This window comes from Staurois parvus, unplaced genomic scaffold (genome assembly GCF_062004578.1).
Source record: "Staurois parvus isolate SC_StPar_1 unplaced genomic scaffold, SC_StPar_1.0 ptg000704l, whole genome shotgun sequence".
In the NCBI taxonomy this organism is placed as follows: domain Eukaryota; kingdom Metazoa; phylum Chordata; class Amphibia; order Anura; family Ranidae; genus Staurois; species Staurois parvus.
This window is the reverse complement of record NW_028318500.1, coordinates 5357063-5378412: the sequence shown is the minus strand read 5'-3', so window position 1 is coordinate 5378412 and position 21350 is coordinate 5357063. Positions and strand designations below refer to the sequence as shown.

General features: G+C 41.6%; 1 protein-coding gene across 2 annotated transcripts in view; it reads left to right on the top strand.

The window, feature by feature from the left end:
- Nucleotides 1–18990, top strand: part of BCR (BCR activator of RhoGEF and GTPase) — an 88663-nt gene extending 69673 nt beyond the window's left edge. The window contains exons 11-23 of one of the 2 annotated variants that reach the window (XM_089653239.1): nt 363–482; nt 584–659; nt 1150–1254; nt 2266–2340; nt 2449–2546; nt 5585–5719; nt 7465–7524; nt 7754–7863; nt 7967–8106; nt 12828–12962; nt 13079–13184; nt 13708–13870; nt 17050–18990. In XM_089653239.1, the coding sequence (XP_089509365.1) occupies nt 363–482; nt 584–659; nt 1150–1254; nt 2266–2340; nt 2449–2546; nt 5585–5719; nt 7465–7524; nt 7754–7863; nt 7967–8106; nt 12828–12962; nt 13079–13184; nt 13708–13870; nt 17050–17139 (1413 nt within the window). In that variant the 3' untranslated portion in view covers nt 17140–18990. Of the gene's footprint in view, nt 1–362; nt 483–583; nt 660–1149; nt 1255–2265; nt 2341–2448; nt 2547–5584; nt 5720–7464; nt 7525–7753; nt 7864–7966; nt 8119–12827; nt 12963–13078; nt 13185–13707; nt 13871–17049 lie in introns of both variants that reach the window. The other variant, XM_089653238.1, reaches the window with a different exon arrangement.
- Nucleotides 18991–21350: the final 2360 nt, after the last annotated feature.

Genomic DNA, 21350 nt, shown 5'->3' with positions numbered 1-21350 from the left:
TTCAAAAGATTTTGTTTGCTTTTAACATTTGATTTTTGAATAATCAAACTTTCACAAACGAAAATGACGTACACTGTTAGGAATTCATTCCAGAAAATGTTTCTGTCCTGCTTCTTCAAATTTTCTCATCACTGTGGTTGAAAATGAATGTCAATTTGACCCTACTAATGATTAGAAAAACAAACTTTCGTAGAACATTCTTTTCCTAAGAATTTTCTTTCAAAATTCTACCCATCTATGGCCAGCTTAACTCTGGTTACTAGGTCATTTGTTCTACTTCGTGAGACCTGGCAACAGTATTTGGTACAGCCCTGGAGGACATTGTCTTGATAAACATTTTAAGTACATAAATCTTCTTCTAGAAAGCAAACAAAGGAGGAAAAGGCATGGATCGTCTGCGCAAGAAGCTTTCTGAACAAGAGTCAATGTTGTTGTTACTCTCACCAAGCATGGCATTCCGAGTCCACAATCGCAATGGCAAGGTGGTTCTTTCTATCTTGTTTTTAATCTACCTTGTTATGTATCCTGTCTTCTTTCTATCACTGGTACCTTATTTGTCTGATGGTGACAATGTTTTTCTTAGGGTTACACAGTGTTAACATGGTCAGACTATGAACGTGCCGAATGGGGAGAACATATCCGAGAGCAGCAAAAAAAATGTGAGTGTGTACCACAAGGGGTATACTGCATGTCATAGCCCAATAATTAAAGTGGTTCTAAAGGCTCACGGTTTTTTACTTCTATGCATTGTATGCATGAAGGTAAAAACCTTCTGTGTGTAGCAGCCCCCCAACACTTACCTGAGCCCCATCCCGATCCAGCGATGTCCACAAGAGCTTCAGTTCTCCTGCCATTGGCACCCGTTGGTGTCAGTCACAGCCAGTGAGCCAATCGGGAGAGGGAGGGGGTAGGGCTGAGCTGCGGCTCTGTATGTGAATGGACACGCAGAGCCGCGTGCGGGAGTTTGCCTGCCTGGGTGGCCCCATAGCAAGCTGTGGGAGGGAGAGGCCAGGTACACCGGTGTGGGGGACCCAAGAATCTTTTATTAAAAAAAACCACAAGACTTTAGTATCACTTTAAAATAGTTTGATTTTCTTTATTATACATAGAAAGTTTTTGATCGCTAATGAATGGCCTCCCTTTTTTTAGGCATGAAAAGTTTCTCTCTTTCTTCACTGGAAATCCAAATGTTAACAAACTCCTGTGTGAAACTGCAGACTGTCCATAGGGTTCCATTGACTCTGAGTAAGGAAGGTGAGAAAGATGTTTCAATAGGGCATGAGCAGATAATAGGTACTCATTGTATATAATAGCTTATCTGAGAAATGTAATGCCAAACTGGCAGCATGTCACACTTCTGTTCCATCTGTTTGGACTCTCCTTGGTTAAGAAAAATTTAAACAACACTGTGCTTAGTTGAAACTGAGTTTCTTTCCTTAATTTTAACACACTGTTTGCAGAGTTGTGTTGGAGAGGGACCTAAAGTAGACGTCCGCTCAAAATCTAATTGAGCTTAAACCTACCCCCATTGTTGTGTTGGAGAGTGACATAAGGTAGACGTCCAGTCAAAACCTAATTGAGCTTAAACCTACCCCCATTGTTGGGTTGGAGAGGGACCTAAAGTAGACGTCCGGTCAAAACCTAATTGAGCTTAAACCCGCCGCCATTCTAAGCCCTATGTTAACTACCTTGTACAGGAAAGATGTGTATACTTACCTAATCTAAGGGCGCTTTAGTCCGGTCACATGATCGGCTTCCAGCTCTGGCTTCAGTATAGAGGAGGGACAACGTACCACGGATGCCCCATAGTAAGTCTAACTATCCATAGGCTCTCCAGCTATTGTTGCTGCTCTCTCCTCTCCCCTAAAACCAGCCACTGGGGAGGTCACTTACTAGACCAGAGTGCCTTAGATTAGGTAAGTACACATCTTTCCTTTACTAGGTAGTTAGTATAGGACTTAGAATGGAGGTGGTTGTAGGTTTAAACTTAGTTAGGCTTTGACTGGACTTCTATTGTATGTATTGCTGATCCTTTTTGCCAGCATACCTGGTGTTTGTGGTATTTTCATTTCATTTTCTTGTCATTCATTGTTATTTTGGTGCTGTTGAAGATCCCAGTTGATGGCGTTTTTACCTTTTTGGTGAGTCGCAAACTGCTGTGAGGTCCAATAAGTATGGATGGTTGCCCATCATTTTACATTACTAACTGTACGGAAAAGACATTTTTATTATATGTTGACATTTTTTATTGCATGTTCTCTCTAGATGATGAATCTTCTGGCCTTTATGGTTTTCTAAATGTCATTGTCCACTCTGCCACTGGATTCCAGCAAAGCTCAAGTAAGTTAGCATCCACATGGCATCTTCCTATAGTCCCCTTGCACAGTACAGCAGGCTGTTTTTAAATGGGCTTAGCTTTTTTATATTGTTGTGTTTTGGCTCCAACAGATTTGTTCTGTACAATGGAAGTGGATTCTTTTGGATATTTTGTTAACAAAGCAAAAACTCGAGTCTATCGCAACACAACTGAACCTAGCTGGAATGAGGTGGGGATGATTTTGTGCACCATATATTTCCAATGTTCCACTTGGTTGTTTATTTTTAATTTGATTGTGGAGGAATATGGTACCTGTAGTTTTAAAACTGATTTTGTTCATATGGGCAGATATACATCTTCTCACCCGGGATTTCCACTGAGCAGCAGTGCAAGAGAATCATTAAACAGAATTTATTAGAAAACCACCATACAATCTGCCAGTATGAACAAGTCCTTCAGTATAGTCTTGAGTGTTTTGTGGGAAGGTGGAAGCAGTGAAATGAATGTAAACACTTAACAAATATGAGCGTCATATTTTTGTAGAGATATTGCAAATACACTGAAGTGCACTTAGCTAGTATCCAAGTACTGTGAAGGAGGAGGGCACTTGATTCTCCTTTTGATAGAGGTTTTGATGAGTTTTGAAAGTATCACATTTAAAGCCCAACTTTAGGGTAAGGGCCTGTGTCAACAGGCTTTGGACTTGTTTGACATCAGTTTGAGATGTTTCTGAAATGAGTCTGAATCCATTGACAGGTTCCTTTGACCAGCGGTTGACCTATTTCAAGCAGAATTTGTATTCCCATAAACCTGTATGGGAATGCAAAACCCCCTTGAAGCAAACCAAAGCCCATCAACACAGACCCATAGGAAGAGTTAGAACCTCGGACAGCTTTGTATTGTTGTATGTGAACCCTTTGAGAGAGATCACCCCCACCTCAGATACCTGTGATAACAGAATTTGGAAATTTATAAAAGGAATTTAGAGGAACAGGTATGACTGGGAATACAGTCATTATTTAACTCATGATACCTGTGTCCCCAGTAAAATATTGGGAATCATGGCGGTGTTTTAACAACTAATACTGGAGTTCCTAAACTTAGGTGGTCAGTATATTTTTGTTGCTGCTGTGACAAATAAATTACCATTATAGACCATTTATTTTCCAACTATTAATCACAATAGCTATTGATCACAATGTCAAAAGCGTTAAAGTGGTTGTAAAACTTCACATACACCCAGTAAAGTGACTGGCCTCAAGTGATACACAGAGATGAAACCAATCCTCCCACATAAGTTGTACCTTTCTATCTGCAGTTTTCTCTTCTATACATCTGTTAAGTCCATAATTTATAAAGCTTGTCTGAGAGTGCACAAAAAATGGGGAGGAGAGCTGAAGTTACACTCTCCAGAGCTCAGTAAGAGAGCTCTGAGTGCTGATTGGAAGGAAGAAACGCACCCCCTCAACACAGCACATAGGAACATAGCTGAGGCTGCCAATCTGCTGGAGGTCCCTCCCCATTATTCTCTTTGTGTCAGGAAAACTTGTCAGAAATTATTCATGTTGATAGCAGAGGAACAAGGCAGCAGACAGAAATGACACTTAGTGCTTTTAATTGAGACAAGTACACACTATAGAGGGATAAGTTTTTTTCATATTTCATGTCTGTTTACAATCACTTTATTGGGACAGTTGGAGGTTTGTTTGGTCTCCCGCTCATTAAGAAAAACACATACCAGCTTTAGATTTCCGCTAAATGTAACATATCTAAGGACACAGTACAATGTACATGGAAGAGCTCTAAGAGGAAAAAAAAACGTGATTTTTCTCCAAAGCAAAAATAGAGTAGACTTAAAACAACACTGCATCTGATGACAAGTATGTCAAACTAATGTCAGTGCAGGATAGAACAACTTCTGCCTGAAAGATACCAAACTTATTTGAACAATGAACATTGAAAGTACATCCAAACTATGGTTTCCAAACTGAAAGTAGGGTTAAAGTGGTTGTAAAGGCCAAAGTTTTTTTTTTTTGTTTTTTTTTTAACCTGAGCCCGATCTTGATTCAGCAGTGCTGCCCTCTCTCCCCCTCCTTCCTCAACTGAGTGAGATCAGCAAAAGCCATTGGCTCCTGCTGCTGTAAATCAAATCCAGTGATGAAGAGTGAGGGGTGGAGCTGAGTCACACTGTGTCAATGGATTCACACAGTGCAACTTGGGATCGAGCCTGCAGAAGTGCAAGCTGCTTGCTAGGGGGTGTACTCGGCATGGGGGAGGAGCCAGGAGCACCGGAGGGGGACCCCAAAAGAGGAGGATCGGAGCTGCTCTGTGCAAAACCATTACACAGAGTAAGCAAGTATAACATGTTATTAATCACTTCAAATTAACCATGTATCGAATGCATTTTGAAGGCTGCAACTGTTGAAGTTGACCTGAATTTAAAAAGTGAATTTCTGCTATGGTGTAGGGAACATTTAAAATCTAAATTGTTCCTAAGCAGTACCTTTTTTGTCCAAAATTCCTCTTAAAAAAAAATAGCAGAGCACTTTTGGTATCTAGACACTCTTGTACCTACAGCTTCATAACTGTTTATTTGCAGTGTAAGATCTTAGGCACTGTGCCCAAGTCTCCCGAGATTTGAGATGTCACTATTATGCTGCTTGCTGTTCTTGCTAGAGAAAAAGCTGTACATACAGACATGCATCTCCCAGCTCTGGCTTCATTTTTTCTGGGAATGTGCCCATCTACTGCTGCATCTTGATCTGATCACCCCCTCCTCTACCAAGCTGACAATATAGAGACACAGTCCAAAACAAGGTGTGGTTGGTCCATAATGGGGAAAAGATCAGCTGCATGCACTGTTGGCAACTTATCCTTTTGTTTTTGTTTTCTTTTTGTAACAGCTTCTAGAGTTCCTCTTTAGGATCACAGCCCCAGAACAAGCATGAAGCTAGTATAGTCAGGGGAAACTAGAAACTTCTGATTTCAATTTATCTTCCAGATCTGTACCTCAAGTATGAAAATCTCTTGATCAAATATTTTTTGGTTTTCATAAAGAGATTCCAACAGTCTTCATTTTTTTTACATTTTACCTCAACTGCTTCAGAAAGCAAAATAATATACAAGTTCTGTATTAACAGCCACTGCAGAGACATCTTTTCTGGCTGTTTCCAGTGTTGTGGCTCTAGAGATTGCCATCAAATGACATTCAGAATATAGATACAAGATCTTCAGTTCATTGAGTGCTATTGCTTTGTATATACATAGGAATTTGAAATTGAACTTGAGGGGTCTCAGACTCTGCGCATACTTTGCTATGAAAAGTTCTACAACAAGAACCGGCCTATGAGGGAGGATGGAGGGGAATGTAGTGAACGCATGGTGGCAAAAGGACAAGTACAGGTAAGCACATTGACTACAGGTTTTGTAAAAAATGTCAAAGATAAAAACGCAGTCAATAAATCAAATAATTGTTTATGATATACCATGGTGGAGATTTACCAGTCTTGCTCAGAGGTAGTGTAATACAGGATTAATGAGACAGATTTACGATGACCCTAACTAACCATTTCCTAATTTGTGTGTTTTTGTAGAAATGCCTTTCCCCCTGACTTCTCTGTCAAGATTGATGCTATCAACCTGTCCCTGCATGCCAGGGTACTAGGTGTAATCCTGGGCCCTGAACTATCCTTTCAGCTCCACATCCAATTGCTGTCCAAAGCTTGCCAGCTCATTCTCCACAACATCTCCAAAATACGCCCCTTCCTAATCAGTGACAACTCCGAGCTCCTAATTCACACTCTGGTCATCTCTCACCTTGACTACTGCAACTCTCCTTTCACGTTGGATTACCTTTACATAGACTATCCCCCCTTCAGGCCATCATGAATGCTTCTGTCAGACTCATCCACCTTACCAACCATTCAGTGTCTGCTACTCCACTCTTCCAATGCCTTCTTTGGCTTGCACTCACCCAGCAAATTAAATTCAAAATACTAACAATAACTTACAAAGCCATCCACAACTCGGGCCCTTGCTACATCACTAAGCTAGTCTAAAAATACCAAACAAATCATTCATTGTTCCTCCCAAGACCTTCTGCTCTCTAGTTCTTTTGTCACTTCCTCCCATGCTCACCTGCAGGACTTTTCCTGAGTCTCTCCCATCCCATGGAATTCCCTACCCCAATCTGTCCAACTGTCTCCTACTCTGCCTACTGTTAGATAATCCCTGAAAACCCTTCTCAGAGTAGCCTATCCACATAACAACTGTATTTCCACTTTTTTTCATCTGCTCATCCCCCACAGTTATTACCTCTTGTATCACTTTACCTTCCCTTAAAGATTGTAAGCTCTAACGAGCAGGGCCCTCTGATTTGTCCTCTATTGTATTGTAACTGTACTATCTGCCCTCACGTTGTAAAGCGCCGTGCAAACTTTTGGCGTTATATGAATCCTGTATAATAAGTGACCTGAAACCTGTCTCAGACCTCTACTTTTCGGTCTTGCACACAGGCCAGTGACCCAATTCAGTGTACTTGCCAGCATATTTCTTCTGCTTGCACAGTGTACAGCCACCTGTTGACATGAACGGCTGTGTGCTGCTGTAATCATGGGTACAGCGGTGCTATCGTAAACATAACTACAGCATACGAGCATATGCAAAAAAATCGAATTCTCTATTTTTTTGCATATGCCTTTAAGCTGTACTCATATTTACAATAATATCACCATATACATGAGTACAGCAGCACACAGCCATTAATGTCAGTAGAAGGCTGTATGCTGCACCTGGGATGTCTGGGCAGAGTAAAATACACTGGCAATTACCCTAAACATGCTCAACCACCCGTTTGCAAGATCTCTAACTTTTACAGTTGTCAGTTGTATACCAAAGAACATCTCCTTAATGAGAGACCGCTAGATTTGCAGTTTAACTGTACCTAATTCTGTAATTACCTTGCTTGAGGAATTTGTTTCCAATCTGGAGCCAGGTTACCAAATTCCTGGGAAACTCTGCTGGCTAACTTTTTAAAACATTTCTTTTTATGTGCAAGAACTTTATTTTGGTGTGAAAAGTTGATCCTTGAATTCTCTAGCATTTAGCCTACAATGCCCTAACCAGCTTTGTTTTGGCTTGCTTTCTAGCTGGACCCTCACATGGTCATGGGGAAGGATTGGCAACGTTCAGTTGTCTCTATGAATGGGGTAAGTAGCAGATATTAATGCAGATATGTTGATACATTTGTTCCCCACAAGCTGTATTTCATGGAATCTATACTGGCCACATTATCATTGACCACATTCTGCCCCACATACCCCCTTCTCAGATTGTTCTGTACCTCTGTGTAGCTTTGTTTTCACAATTACATCTTACCCTCAACCCTGATATCTGGAATATCCCACCATCCCCAGATACTGACTATTTTCTCTATAGATAGAGGTCAAGTTGTCACTGAAGTTTACAAGTCGGGAGTTCAGCCTAAAGCGTCTTCCCTCACGAAAACAGACCGGGGTGTTTGGAGTGAAAATTGGAGTTGTTACCAAGTAAGTTCATTATTAACATTGAAATACACATTTCCATCTTCATCCTTTCAATGATAAATATTTATCTATGCATCAGATTTACATAAACGTTGTTTCCTCACAGGAGGGAACGTTCAAAGGTGCCATATATAGTGCGACAGTGCGTGGAGGAAATCGAGAGACGTGGCATGGAAGAAGTTGGAATCTACCGGGTATCGGGGGTGGCTACTGACATTCAAGCTCTGAAGAATGCATTTGATTCAAGTAAGCGTACAGGTAACTCTGGTGCAGTAAGATAGACATGGTGCTGACAACCTTAATTTTCATAAGCTGGCCATAGATGGATCAAAATGCGGTTGGTTCTGCAGGGACTGGCCAAATTTCAGTTTATCCATGGCTAATCCCACTGTACAGAAGCTGATCTAATGATCAACTACTGTCAAAAAGGAGGACTGCATCTTCAATCATTGTATTCTGACCGTGGAGGAGTCCCCGCTGTCAAAATACAGAAGCACAGCGAGGAGGATTCCTCCATTCACCTCACTTGTGTGGATGGGGGGAATCCGTTTTTTTTTTGTTTGTTTTTTTTTTCATCAGCCCACTTGCTAATTAAAAAAACAGCCCATCTATGGGCTGCCTTAGTCTTATTTTTACTTTCCTGTTACATCAGTTGAGAGTGACTGTGCAGTCCAGTAGGCACTAGAGTTAGACCCAGTACACTCAGTTGTAATCACTCAGTAATAGAACTGGTCTGACACCCCCCCTCAATCTCTCAGTAATAGAATGTGTCTGACTCACCCCCTCTGTTCTCCTGCAGTACAAGTCTGTAAGGACACGTGCTGTGGGATCTGGCTTATGCTCAGTGGTAAGGCAGGAAGAAGAAGCAGGTGGGAGGGCAGGAGTGAGAAAAAAAAGGCATTTCCAAGCACAATCAGTCAGAACTCATAAAATATGGGTTACAAGGCCATACAAAATATAACAAATTTGTGCGCCTTTAGCTGGGTTTGAACACTTTTGCTGCCACGGACATATGTTATATATCAGCCAAAAGTGGGGGTTTTAACACACTGTGCCAGCTTCTACAGCTATCAAGAGTGTATGTAAATCTGACAAGCCATCTGTTGGCTGTCAGGTAGAAGCAATCCGGTGGCTGTACAGTTGCTGGATCGCTTAAACAGACCACTGGTGGTGCAGCTAGAATGAACATCGAAGTTATGCGCGAACATCACTTCTGGGTTTGGCTGTCACTTTTCCCGACTGTGGAGAAGAAAGATGCTGTTAGGGATCCGGGTATGACCAGAAATGTGTGGACTGACACAGGGAAGTAGCAGGCTTCAGGAACACAGGCGTAGTCAGGCTGGAGAGGTGGAATGGTCAGGCAGGTCGTAAGGTACTGTCAGGTGCCGCCTGGCAGTGTCTCTAGCAGCCCACAGCACGGATTTCCTCAGGGCGTGCGGTCTAAGTCCCAGCCTGCTATTCACCAGGGCCCCTGATGGTGGGGATGGACTTGGTGCAGACTGGAACCAGGTCGCGACCCCTGAGTGCGTCCGGCTGTGGTAGAGAGTACTGGCAGGGGAGTGCAGGAATGGAGTCTGATGGGAAGAGGCAGGCAGACTTACTAAAGGTGATCCGTGCGGGATGGATGGATCATCGGGTGCAGTAAGCGTAGTCAGACAGGCCGGGTCGGTATCGTGCGGGCAGCATGGTACAGGAGGAGCAAGCAGAGAGTGGTCGGGGTCACAAGCCAGGTTCAGCAGGTAACGGGCAGCGCGGTACCGAGGATCAGGCAGAAGGATGGTCAGGCAAGGCAGGGGTTCAACAGGAGACGGTCAGCAGAGGTCGGGATCAAAGCAGGGTCAGCTACGAGGCAGGAACACAGGATACCAGGTACAGGGGCTCATGGGAAACATACACCAAGGCCCTGATCACAGGCCTGGTCATTCCTTAAATACACTTCCTGCAATCAGTTTCAGGTGTTGGCTGACTGCAGGAGTGAGCTTCTGGCTGCTGAGAGCACCCGCTGGTCAGCCCTGGTACTGCAGCCCACACGGCAGGTGAGTCCCACCACCAGTGCTGAGTCCACTCCTGACAGTACCCCCCCCCCTCAAGGAGCGGCCTCAGGACGCTCCAAACAGTCCTTAGTGGGCAAAATGTTCCACCGCCCGGGTCAGGTAACTGGCTGGATATCTTACTGCGGGGAGTCAACCGGCTGGCTGGGTTTCCTGCTGGCAGACTTCTCTTTATGTAGGGGAGCCCAGGAAGGCAGGTCGCTGGACACAGGATTTCCAGGAGCAGGCTGGGAATCAGTTATTGGCCAGTTTAGCTGGACATCAGGGGCTGGCACATCAGGCTGCGCAGCGGACAGAGGCATGTCGGGTCGGTATCGTGCGGGCAGCGTGGTACAGGAGGAGCAAGCAGAGAATGGTCGGGGTCACAAGCCAGGTTCAGCAGGTAGCGGGCAGCACGGTACCGAGGATCAGGCAGAAGGATGGTCATGCAAGCCAGGTGTTCAACAGGTGATGGTCAGCAGAGGTCAGGATCAAAGCAGGGTCAGGAACACAGGATACCAGGTACAGGGGCTCATGGAAAACATACACCAAGGCCCTGATCACAGGCCTGGTCATTCCTTAAATACACTTCCTGCAATCAGCTTCAGGTGTTGGCTGACTGCAGGAGTGAGCTTCTGGCTGCTGAGAGCACCCACTGGTCAGCCCTGGTACTGCAGCCCACACGGCAGGTGAGTCCCACCACCAGTACTGAGTCCATTCCTGACAGATGCTAAAGGAACGCTATTTGTGCTCCATTAGCTTCAGTGAAAGGCAGGTAAGACTTCAGGGGTCAAATGAATTCCTAATGTCTCATTAAAGAGAACCTATCTAAACAAAATGCTGTCATATAGGGTTCTTTTAAGCGGGAAAAAAAGTGTACAAAAATTTACACCCAGCACTCACACAGCATTTAAAAAAAACTAAAATTTTTGAGCCAACCACCACATACACGCACATATGAACATAAACACATGTACACAAACGTTGATTGCTCTGCACATGTTACATATCACCACACGCTGATGTAGGAACAGTAATTCTAGGGCCCTTATTCATGGTTAACACTAAACTGATGACCTGTAGGGGCTTTTAAACCAACGCCTATGGAAAGTTTTGGATACTGAAGTTTGTCGTCGTTTCACAGAGGCGTGCAATCTTAAGGCTTGACATGTTTGATAGCTATCTAGTGCAAACTCCTCTTTTAAATCAGAAATTATGTATGTTATTTTAATAAAAGATGTTATAGTGAGCGCGACTTAAATGCAAAAAGTGTATCAATATATATATACACAAAAACGTTAGTGAGCAGCTGATACACCGTAAAGGTAACCAAGTAAAACCTCCAAATCAAACATATATATTAAATAACTGGTGCAGCGCTAAATACTAGAGCACAGTTTATACACACAATATATAAACATGCATGATATCACTCTATGGTGATCAATAAATACAAAAGTTCGGTGTAATAGTGCGGATCATGCAGAGATCCCAATTAAAGGTGAGTGGACGTCCTGATCCAAGGTGTGATGATAGGTGTGATCACACAAATAGGTGAAAAACGCACTCACCAGATGTGCGTATAATCTACGCAATATGTAATCCTGCGTCACCAGGCCATAAAACGATCATCAGATCCCAGATCAGATTGTACCCAGGTCACCATCTCAGTTCCACAGAAGTGAAGTCATCTGAAACCGCTACCAGGTATCACCACCAGGGTCCTGAGTCCTCCAGATGGGCACTGCGAATGATAGCACTCACACAGAGTGCCCAATAAGAGACCTCATAGCGTGATACTGCTTTAGATGCTTTTTATTCAGGGTTGGTTGGTGTGGGGTACATACAAAGATAAATCAAAAAGTTTACTGACCATATGCATTCCTATTGGTTAGGTATCCTGCTGCTGCTGCCTGACGCGTTTCGTGCGATGCACGTATTCATAGGGTCCAGGGCTCAACCCTACCTGGACCCTATGAATACGTGCATTGCACGAAACGCGTCAGGGGGGCAGCAGCAGCAGGACACCTAACCAATAGGAATGCATATGGTCAGTAAACTTTTTGATTTATCTTTGTATGTACCCCACACCAACCAACCCTGAATAAAAAGCATCTAAAGCAGTATCACGCTATGAGGTCTCTTATTGGGCACTCTGTGTGAGTGCTATCATTCGCAGTGCCCATCTGGAGGACTCAGGACCCTGGTGGTGATACCTGGTAGCGGTTTCAGATGACTTCACTTCTGTGGAACTGAGATGGTGACCTGGGTACAATCTGATCTGGGATCTGATGATCGTTTTATGGCCTGGTGACGCAGGATTACATATTGCGTAGATTATACGCACATCTGGTGAGTGCGTTTTTCACCTATTTGTGTGATCACACCTATCATCACACCTTGGATCAGGACGTCCACTCACCTTTAATTGGGATCTCTGCATGATCCGCACTATTACACTGAACTTTTGTATTTATTGATCACCATAGAGTGATATCATGCATGTTTATATATTGTGTGTATAAACTGTGCTCTAGTATTTAGCGCTGCACCAGTTATTTAATATATATATGTATGTTATTTATTTTTTTTAACTAATCTTCTAGTCTAAAATAATGTTTGTGTGCAAAAAAACACACAAATGGATCTAACAGCAAAAGGGTTAAAGGAAACAGATCAGAAATGCAGTGCATAAAAACAAAAAAACATAGTGTAGCACACAAGTTGAGTGAACTGCAGGAACTGGCACTGAAATTCTTTAGAGACAGAATTAGAAGAGAAGCATTCGTAAATTGTGAACTCCTGTGAATGGCTTTATCACTTTGTTTTTGACTTGTCTTGAATTTTACAATACTGAGTGAAATACGGATGATAAATAACACAGTGGTCGTATGAAGTGTGTACATAGTTACTGGTATTTTATCTTTACCTCTTTAGATAACAAAGATGTGTCTGTTATGATGAGTGACATGGATGTCAATGCCATTGCCGGAACCCTCAAGTTGTATTTTCGGGAACTCCCGGCACCACTCTTCACAGATGAACTATATCCCAACTTTGTTGAAGGAGTTGGTAAGGCTTAGTAATTCACCTTTTAAAAGTGGTTCTTTATTGTTTGAGATGTATTCAAAAATATTTAATACCTGTTTTTTTCAAGCTCCATGAATTAAGTTGTCGTTTTTCTTCAGCATTATCAGATCCTGTGGCCAAAGAGAGCTGTATGTTGAACTTGCTGTTGTCTCTGCCAGAGCCCAGCCTACTCACTTTTCTGTTCCTACTGGACCACCTGAAAAGGTAATGTGGGAGCACTGTACGTAACCCTAGTATTTGGCCGGGTATCTAAACCTGCCCTATATATCCTAATCTGTATGCTGTAGTGGGCCGTTTTGCACTTTCTGCAATATTGTGGTAAGAAAAATGTGGGCTTTAGAAGAGAAATGTATAAAATGCTTCCTGACATTTTGAATGTTTCATAAAGAGATACTCCCCTTTGCCATGGTGGTATACAACACTTGGTAGTGTATTAAAAAAAAAATGTCATAGCCATTCGCCCAGTGAAAGTGCATGTACATCTGTTTTACGTGAACACTGCAAAAAACTAATGTTATTAGGCCCTTTCCTGTGCTGGTCTGCATTTGGCCACGCAATGGTGCCAAGTATCATCTGCATTTCCTATGATACTTTGCCTGCATTACTGGGGCTTGTGCATGTAGACAGCAATTGACTGCAAAGAGTTTACAAGAGATCATCAGCATTGAGATGCAGTAAAGGATGAGCAAAGGTGAAAATGAGTCTTATGATCTGTAATTTGATGCAGGGTGGCAGAGAAGGAGAGTCTGAATAAGATGTCCCTGCATAACCTGGCTACTGTGTTTGGCCCAACCCTACTGCGGCCATCTGAGAAAGACAGCAAGATCCCTACGAATCCAACGCAGCCAATCAGCATGGCCGATAGTTGGAGTCTGGAAGTCATGTCACAGGTATCTTTCAACCCTTCGTATTTTATACTAATAGAATAAAAAGATGTAATGCTTAAAATGTAACAATTCCTATAGAAATCTAGCATTTAACCAACTCCTTCTTTTATGACTTTATAAAACTGGAAGTTTGCATCCTGTGGAAAACGTCAAAGTGTGCTATATCAACCAGGCATATTTAGAACTTAGAATATTGGGTATACACTTTATCAGGGGATATATATATATATATATATATATATATATATATATATATATATATATATATATAAAAGTATTGGTCATTTTTTTTATATCATAATAGCTCATATTTTTTATATTATAGACTCCCATATGGAATGTACTAGACAATACAGTCTTTTTACTAAGAAGTAGTTCATGAGACACGATCATACTCTTTAAAAAAGTAATTTGCAATATAGAATTCTCAATATATCCCCAATGTAAGTGTAATGAAAATGGATTCCAAATGCTGACAAATGAGTTCAAAGAAAATGTCTCCTAATATAGCTGACAGATAAGAGAGACGTCCATGGTTTGTATGGTAAATAGTTCTGAAGAAAAGGAAACCTACTGTATGTCCGCAGATATTGAACTATTTGACTACATAATATAGAATTGCCACAGACCACATTATGATCTCATAAATAAAAGGGCCACAAATTGTGGAAACCACAGTGCAAGTGCAGCAGTTCCATGTTGTACAGAAAGTAATGAATGATAGCAAGTCAGCAAATCTGACAAATTGAATTTATATATGTATGTGTGAGCCTTTTAAAGTATTCTGAGCAGGAATAGGCAGTTCCTAACGTGATGATAGAGCAAAGTCCTAACAGTTGTATAAACAATTGCATGTATATAGGTCTATGACTTTTGTGAAGTATCCTCAGCAAGAATAGCAGTTCAGCAAGTATAGGCGGTGATGACAGAACAAAATCCCAGAAACATCGCCCCGTTCTAAAGTTGGAACTTGTCATTGTAATCCCATGTTATGTAGAATGATCCAAAGGGTTACTAAAGTTTAGTGGTGTATCCATAAGTCCATCAGCTTATGTGCATATTCGTCTCTATTATGGGATTTCTGCAGAAACTGTGTACAATTCACAGGATAATTATGGATTCATCTCACTGGTGTCAATGGCAAATTGTCCCAGAAACCTTTAATCTTTTCCTGGTTGAAATGCACCATTCCATTGTTCACAGAAGTTTCTGCAAACAAATAACCTAAGTAACTACCACAATAACAAAAGGAAGAGGGCCCTATGGTACCCCCAAACCATGTGCATGCTGAACAAGCTAGATTCTTGGTTCAGGAACCCTCTGCCAATAGCAAGGAATGATTTATTGACTCCATGGGATCTGTTCACCTTCTGTCTACTCTATTTTTGGGGTTGTCTCACAGACTCGAGAGAAACGCCTTTCTGGCTGTCTTTCTTGTTTCAGATTTACCCATATTCTTTGGCAGTCTGCTTAGAATTCTGACTGTTGCGCCATGGATTCTGGTTACTAAGGAGCCTTTTTATTCCTGTTACTCTTTGAGGCTTCAGGATAGATAAAGTAAGTTGTTTTCTGCAAGTTCTCACTTTTTTGCTTGCCCCAGAGATGTCTTCTTCTTGCATAGGGGGAAATGAACGTATTCCTCAGCTCTATCTGATCTGTATTCTGCCTTACAAATTTTGGTGAGAATATTTTACATTTTATTCTCTGCCTAATTCTGTATAAAATTCTATGTACGGTACCCTAACCTTGGATATCTAGGTAGGTTCAGGAACTACTTTTAGACTCCTCGGAGGTACCTCCGACTCAAGTTGTGTTCAGAGTTCATCCTTGGTAGTCCTTACCTTGGTGAGTTGATTGTCAGGCCTGGCAGCCCTTCCATGCAGGCATCCTTTGTTGAGTTTTATAGGATCAGGTGAGCTGAGGCTTAGAGCCTTCTCTTGCCCTGGGCTGCTCTGGTCTCCCTATACCAGGACATCATTCTCAGTTTCCTATGTCTGGTCCCAGTTCTTACAGAGGAGTTCATTCTACTTGTTGCCCACACTTCAGGCTGCAAGTACTTCCCTGTTGGGAAATTGTTTTTGTTCCACTCTTCTGGTTGGATCTGGATACCAGTTTGATGCATAGTATATTACTAAAGGTTTTTTTCCTCCCATGTGGTGTCTTTTCTCACTAGTTTTGTGAGTATTCTCTTGGTTTTCTGGCATCAAGCTAACTTACCACCTAGCTTTACTCTTCCCGTGTGTGTGTGTGTGTGTGTGTGTGTGTGTGTGTGTGTGTGTGTGTGTGTGTGAACCTGGTGCCAGCATCAAGCTAACTTACCACCTAGCTTTACTCTTCCCGTGTGTGTGTGTGTGTGTGTGTGTGTGTGTGTGTGTGTGTGTGTGTGTGAACCTGGTGCCAGCTTTATGCGTTTGTCCTTCAGGTGCCTTTTGAGTCCGCAGTTGCTTGTTTATGTTGGGCCTTTTAGTAGTTGTTTGCCATTGCCCACCAATCAGTGGGACTGATTTTGGACATCCTGAAGGTGATAGACTTCCTGTGGCCTTCAATGAACAAGAAGAAAAACAGGATTTCTGTACTCAATGTGAAATCCTTTTCTTGAAGTGCATTGAGGGACAAAGGTCCTTATGCTTCTGATCATATTCTTGGTACTGCTTGCTACAAACTGAGGCATGCTGGTAGTAAGATGGGATATCCAAAAACTCCAAAGAACGGATTTTAAGAGTACAAAAATAATATTTTTATGTTCTGTGAACTGTTAGGCATAAAGACCCATATGCTAGTGAACTTATGGATACGCCATCACACCCAGTGAATCATTCACACGACATGGAATTGTGAACTGTTCGGCATAAAGACCCATATGCTTGTGAACTTATGTATACGCCATCAAACCCAGTGAATCATTCACACGACATGGAATTGTGAACTGTTCGGCATAAAGACCCATATGCTAGTGAACTTATGGATACACCATCAAACCCAGTGGATCATTCACACGACATGGAATTGTGAACTGTTCGGCATAAACAGCGAGGATCCTACATAAACAGCGAGGATGTGTGCCACCAGTGGGATATTTTCCGTACTTAGCTCTGGGGAATTTTTCTTCATATTTAGCTTTATTTTGATTTTTTTTTTTTTTAGTAAAAAGTTTCTTAATGACATCTTGAACTATCTTTCAGGTGCAGGTTCTGTTGTACTTTCTACAGCTTGACACCATTCCTACCCCAGACAGCAAACGTCAGAGCATTCTCTTCTCGACGGAAGTGTGATGTACTACGGCAGCTTATGGAGAAGCACTCGGCCTCTGTAGATCACTTAGCTAGCCTGTAATCAGTGTAGGTTGAGAGGTATAGGAGGGGGGCAGGTGGATTCCCCACCTCTATAAAACATTTAGCAATCCCTAGGAGGTTGCAATAGCAATTGTTAGCATTAAAAGTGCTATTTTTAATTTATTTATTTATACATTTTTAGATAAACCTTAGAGCAGCTGTGGGCTATGGGCTCCAAATTAACCTATAAAATGATGTATAAGATGTCTGTATCAGGAACCAAAATGAAGTTACTGCCGATTGCTCTGCCTTCAATGTGTACTGTAGGTTTTATATTTTCTTTTATTCAGCAGACTGTTTGTCACATAAAAGTAGGATCGAATTGGTTTGATGAGTAAGGAGGTGACATTGCTACAGGGCAGAGCTCCAGCTTGTCTTTGCACAGTGTTACAAGGTATAAAATGCAATAGTAATTTGTTTTTTAAATAGTATGTGTCATGATAAACTTCAGCCACTAGATGTCAAAAGAGGCCAACAAGCCAGGCCTGCTGCTGAATGAACCTTCCTAATGCTGGATTTATCTGAGGTCCACGTTTTAGTGCCGGGATTCTCCTATTAGGACTTCTTTGTGCCTGTATATGTCATAGATTTTAGAACACTTTTATTGTCTGTGGTGTTTGCTGCATGTTTTTCCAGGTGGTTTATTGAGTGATTTGTGTTGAGAGATATAGCCAAAAATGTGAGAATCAGTTTTTGTTCTGTAGAAGCAGGCTATTTTGCCCTTTGAAATAGTTTTTTGGACATTGAACTCACCGTCTTGGCCTATCAGTGGAGTCCAGAGCAGCAAGAATGAGCTGGTACATAAGAAGAGGTTATCCAATGATATGTCTACATTGGGATCTGAAGCCATAAAGTAACTTTTTATAAACGATCATTGCCATGTCCCAGCATTCGCCGGAATAATGTCCTGCACAATGCCACATTTTGAAAACGGAGCTGGTCTCTGTGTTCAGGTGCTTTACACTTTGGACTACAGGATTCACTGCCAGAAACATGGAGGCAATTCCTCCATGCTTTTAATTTCCTTGAGGTCCAGTGTCAGACATGGTCTGTACATGACGATAGTGAAGGTTGAGGCATGTAATTAATGTGGATAATGTGCCATGACGTAAGGCTGCCCTTGGCTTTTTAAACGTGGGAAGCCGCTGAGCACATCTGAGGCTTTAGTGTGCATTGTGTATACTGTGTAGAGCCACAATCCGCCTGAATGTTCTAATAGAGAAAAAGGATTGTTCACTATTTAGTAGGGTGTAGTGACTACTGAATTTAATCTCATGCTTCAGGACCTTTGTGTCGGGACCATTTCTATTCCAATGTATATGCAGCTTTTAGCCAGTTTATGGGGAACTTGCACTGAATAGCAGTTTAACTCTGTGCAAAGCTTCAGATAGCTAAATCGTTTTGGTACTTTTTAGATCTTGAGAGGTGGATCGCTGGTCACAACCCAGTCAAACGAGTTTCCATTTTTATATTAATCCAGCAATATTCATGTTTTGTGACATACTGTGCTCTGTCCTGTATACATTGTTAGGGGAAGCACTCGCTGATCTCTTGTTGTTACAAGGAGGATCCAGATGAACTAGTTCAGCTCTAACAGCAGAGACAAATGCGTTATTTCCCCTTATTTTAGTGGTAGGAAAGAGCGTCAGATTCCTGTTTTTTCTGCTTTTTTCTAAAATGGATAAATAATATTTAAAAAGGGAATTATATTGTATTTGTTAAAGTATTCAAAAGCATTTTTAGCCTCTGTTTATACACAAGCTATTCAATAAAAATAAATCTGAAATTAAATTGTGATTTTATCAATTGTGTTAAGTCCACTGAAAAGTTTGTATTCATCGCAGTTAATACAGCCTGCCTGGCAGCTGGTTTTCAGTTTTGTCATGATACTCATGCTAGGACACTGCCTTTGAATCAACAGCTTTCAGTATTGCAAAAAAAGTGTTTCCCAGTTCTTAGCACCATCCTCTGTAGTTGTCATAAAGGTAAGTGACACTGGATCAATCATGTGAGAAGAAGTTACAGTACTGCCATAGATGTACTGTGAAAGACTTGCTGAATTTAGGGCTGAACATTACATAAAATGGACATTGAAGCTTGATGCTGTCAACCAAAGCCAGTAAGCCAATGAGAGAGAGGGGGTGGGGCTGAAACGCGGCTCTGCATGTGAATGGACATACAGAGCAGAGGCTCTGGATCGAGCTGGCTTGGGTGCCCCCATAGCAAGCTGCTTGCTCTGGGAGCACTTGGCAGGAGGGAGGGGCCAGGAGCGCCGGTGTGGGCCCTTGGAAAAGGAGGATTGGGGCTGCTCTGTGCAAAGCCATTGCATAGTGCAGGTGCTGTAAGTATGACATTTGGGTTTTTGTTTTTTTTTATTGCCTTTAATATCACTTTAATGGTTCACAGCACATAAGTAGCAGCTCAATATGTATACAATATGCCCTTTCAAGGATACACTTAGTAAATTCAATTTTCTGCTCATACACAATGGGTGTTCAAAAAAAAATAAGCCATAATACCTAAAGGGTGAACAAGATATGTAACAAAACTATTGTAAGCAGATACCTTGAACAACGGGAGCATAGTCCAAATATAGTCAAAGCTAGGCCAAGACTAAGAGGAGGTCCAATGGGCCTCTGTATTTATGATCTCAAGGAATAGCCATATACACTTCATCATGCTTCAGCAGGTTGTCCAATTTTATGACAGATATACTGTTACTTAGATGACATTACCAGTTAATTGACTCCATTGCCAGAGGTGTTTAGTACATGATGTTTGCAGTACTTTATCCAGTGAGTGTTCCTGAGCAAGCAGATGTGATAGTCGGAATTATGAGAATAATCCACTTTATTGTTGGAAGTTCCTATTGACAGCTACAGATCTGGTCCTCTGCCATACTTGTCAGGGATTGGATCTGTTCACTGTCATTAACTCTGATTTACTAAAGAAGTAGAGCATTTTCACTTTCAAAGTGAATTTTCACTTTATTTTGTGCAAAGAAATAAAAAAAAAAAAAAAACAGAAATTTTGCTTGCACATTATGGGATGATTGAAGATTGGAAAAGATATTTCTAAAAGCTTTCAAGCAGCTGGTTGTCCAACGTCAGCTTCTAAATAGCAGAAAACAACAGATTCTCACCCCATATAAAGACAAATCACATATATATGCTCGCTGATCAATTTATTAGGAGCGCTTGTATACCTTTTTATTCATGCAATTATCTAGCTGGCCAATCATGTGGCAGAAGCTCAATTCATAAAATCATGCAGATACAGGTGAGGAGCTTCAGTTAATGTTCACATCAGACAACAGAATAGGGAAAATGTGATTTCCATGATTTTCACAGTGGTATGATTGTTGCTGTTAGACTGGAGTTTTTCTGTCTGTAACTGCCAACGGGCTTTAAAACTTACTTAGAATGGTGTTAACAAACAGAAAATAACCAGTGAATGGCAGTTCTGTAGATGGAAACTTTTTGTTGATGAGGGAGGTCTAGAGAGTATAGCTACACTGGCCTGAGCTGACCACCTACAGTAACTGATGAGCAGAAAATCATCTCCGAATACACAAAACATCCAGGATTGAGGCAGATGGGCTACAAAAGCAGAAAAGAACGTCAAGATCCACTCCTTTTCAGCCAAGCACAGAAAGCGGGAGGCTGCAATGGACACAGATTTACCAAAAGTGAACAGCTGAAGCCTCAAGAAATGTATCTTGGTCTGATAAATCTTGATTTCTACTGAGGTACGCAGATGGTAGGTCTATCGCTGGATCTGATTACAATAGAACACCCAGGGGATGTTGTAGAATGGGAGATTCGCGGCATGGTTGCACAGTCCCAAAGGAATTGTATAAATAAGTTAGGCACCTTAGATTGTATGCCTCTTGAGGGTTAGGGACTGATGTGAATGTACAATATATATGGAAAGCAATGCGTAAATTGATGGCGCTATAGAAGTACCTGAAATAAATAAAAATAAAAAAAATATTTGTGTAATCCAATAAAGGAAGAACTGAGGCTATTTTGAGAAACAAAAATGGAGAGACCTAACCTAGTATAATAAAGTGTTCTAATAAATTGCTCAGTGAGTGTATGCACTTGTTTCTTCCTTACTTACATGGGAATAATTTGAGTTAAATCAATTTG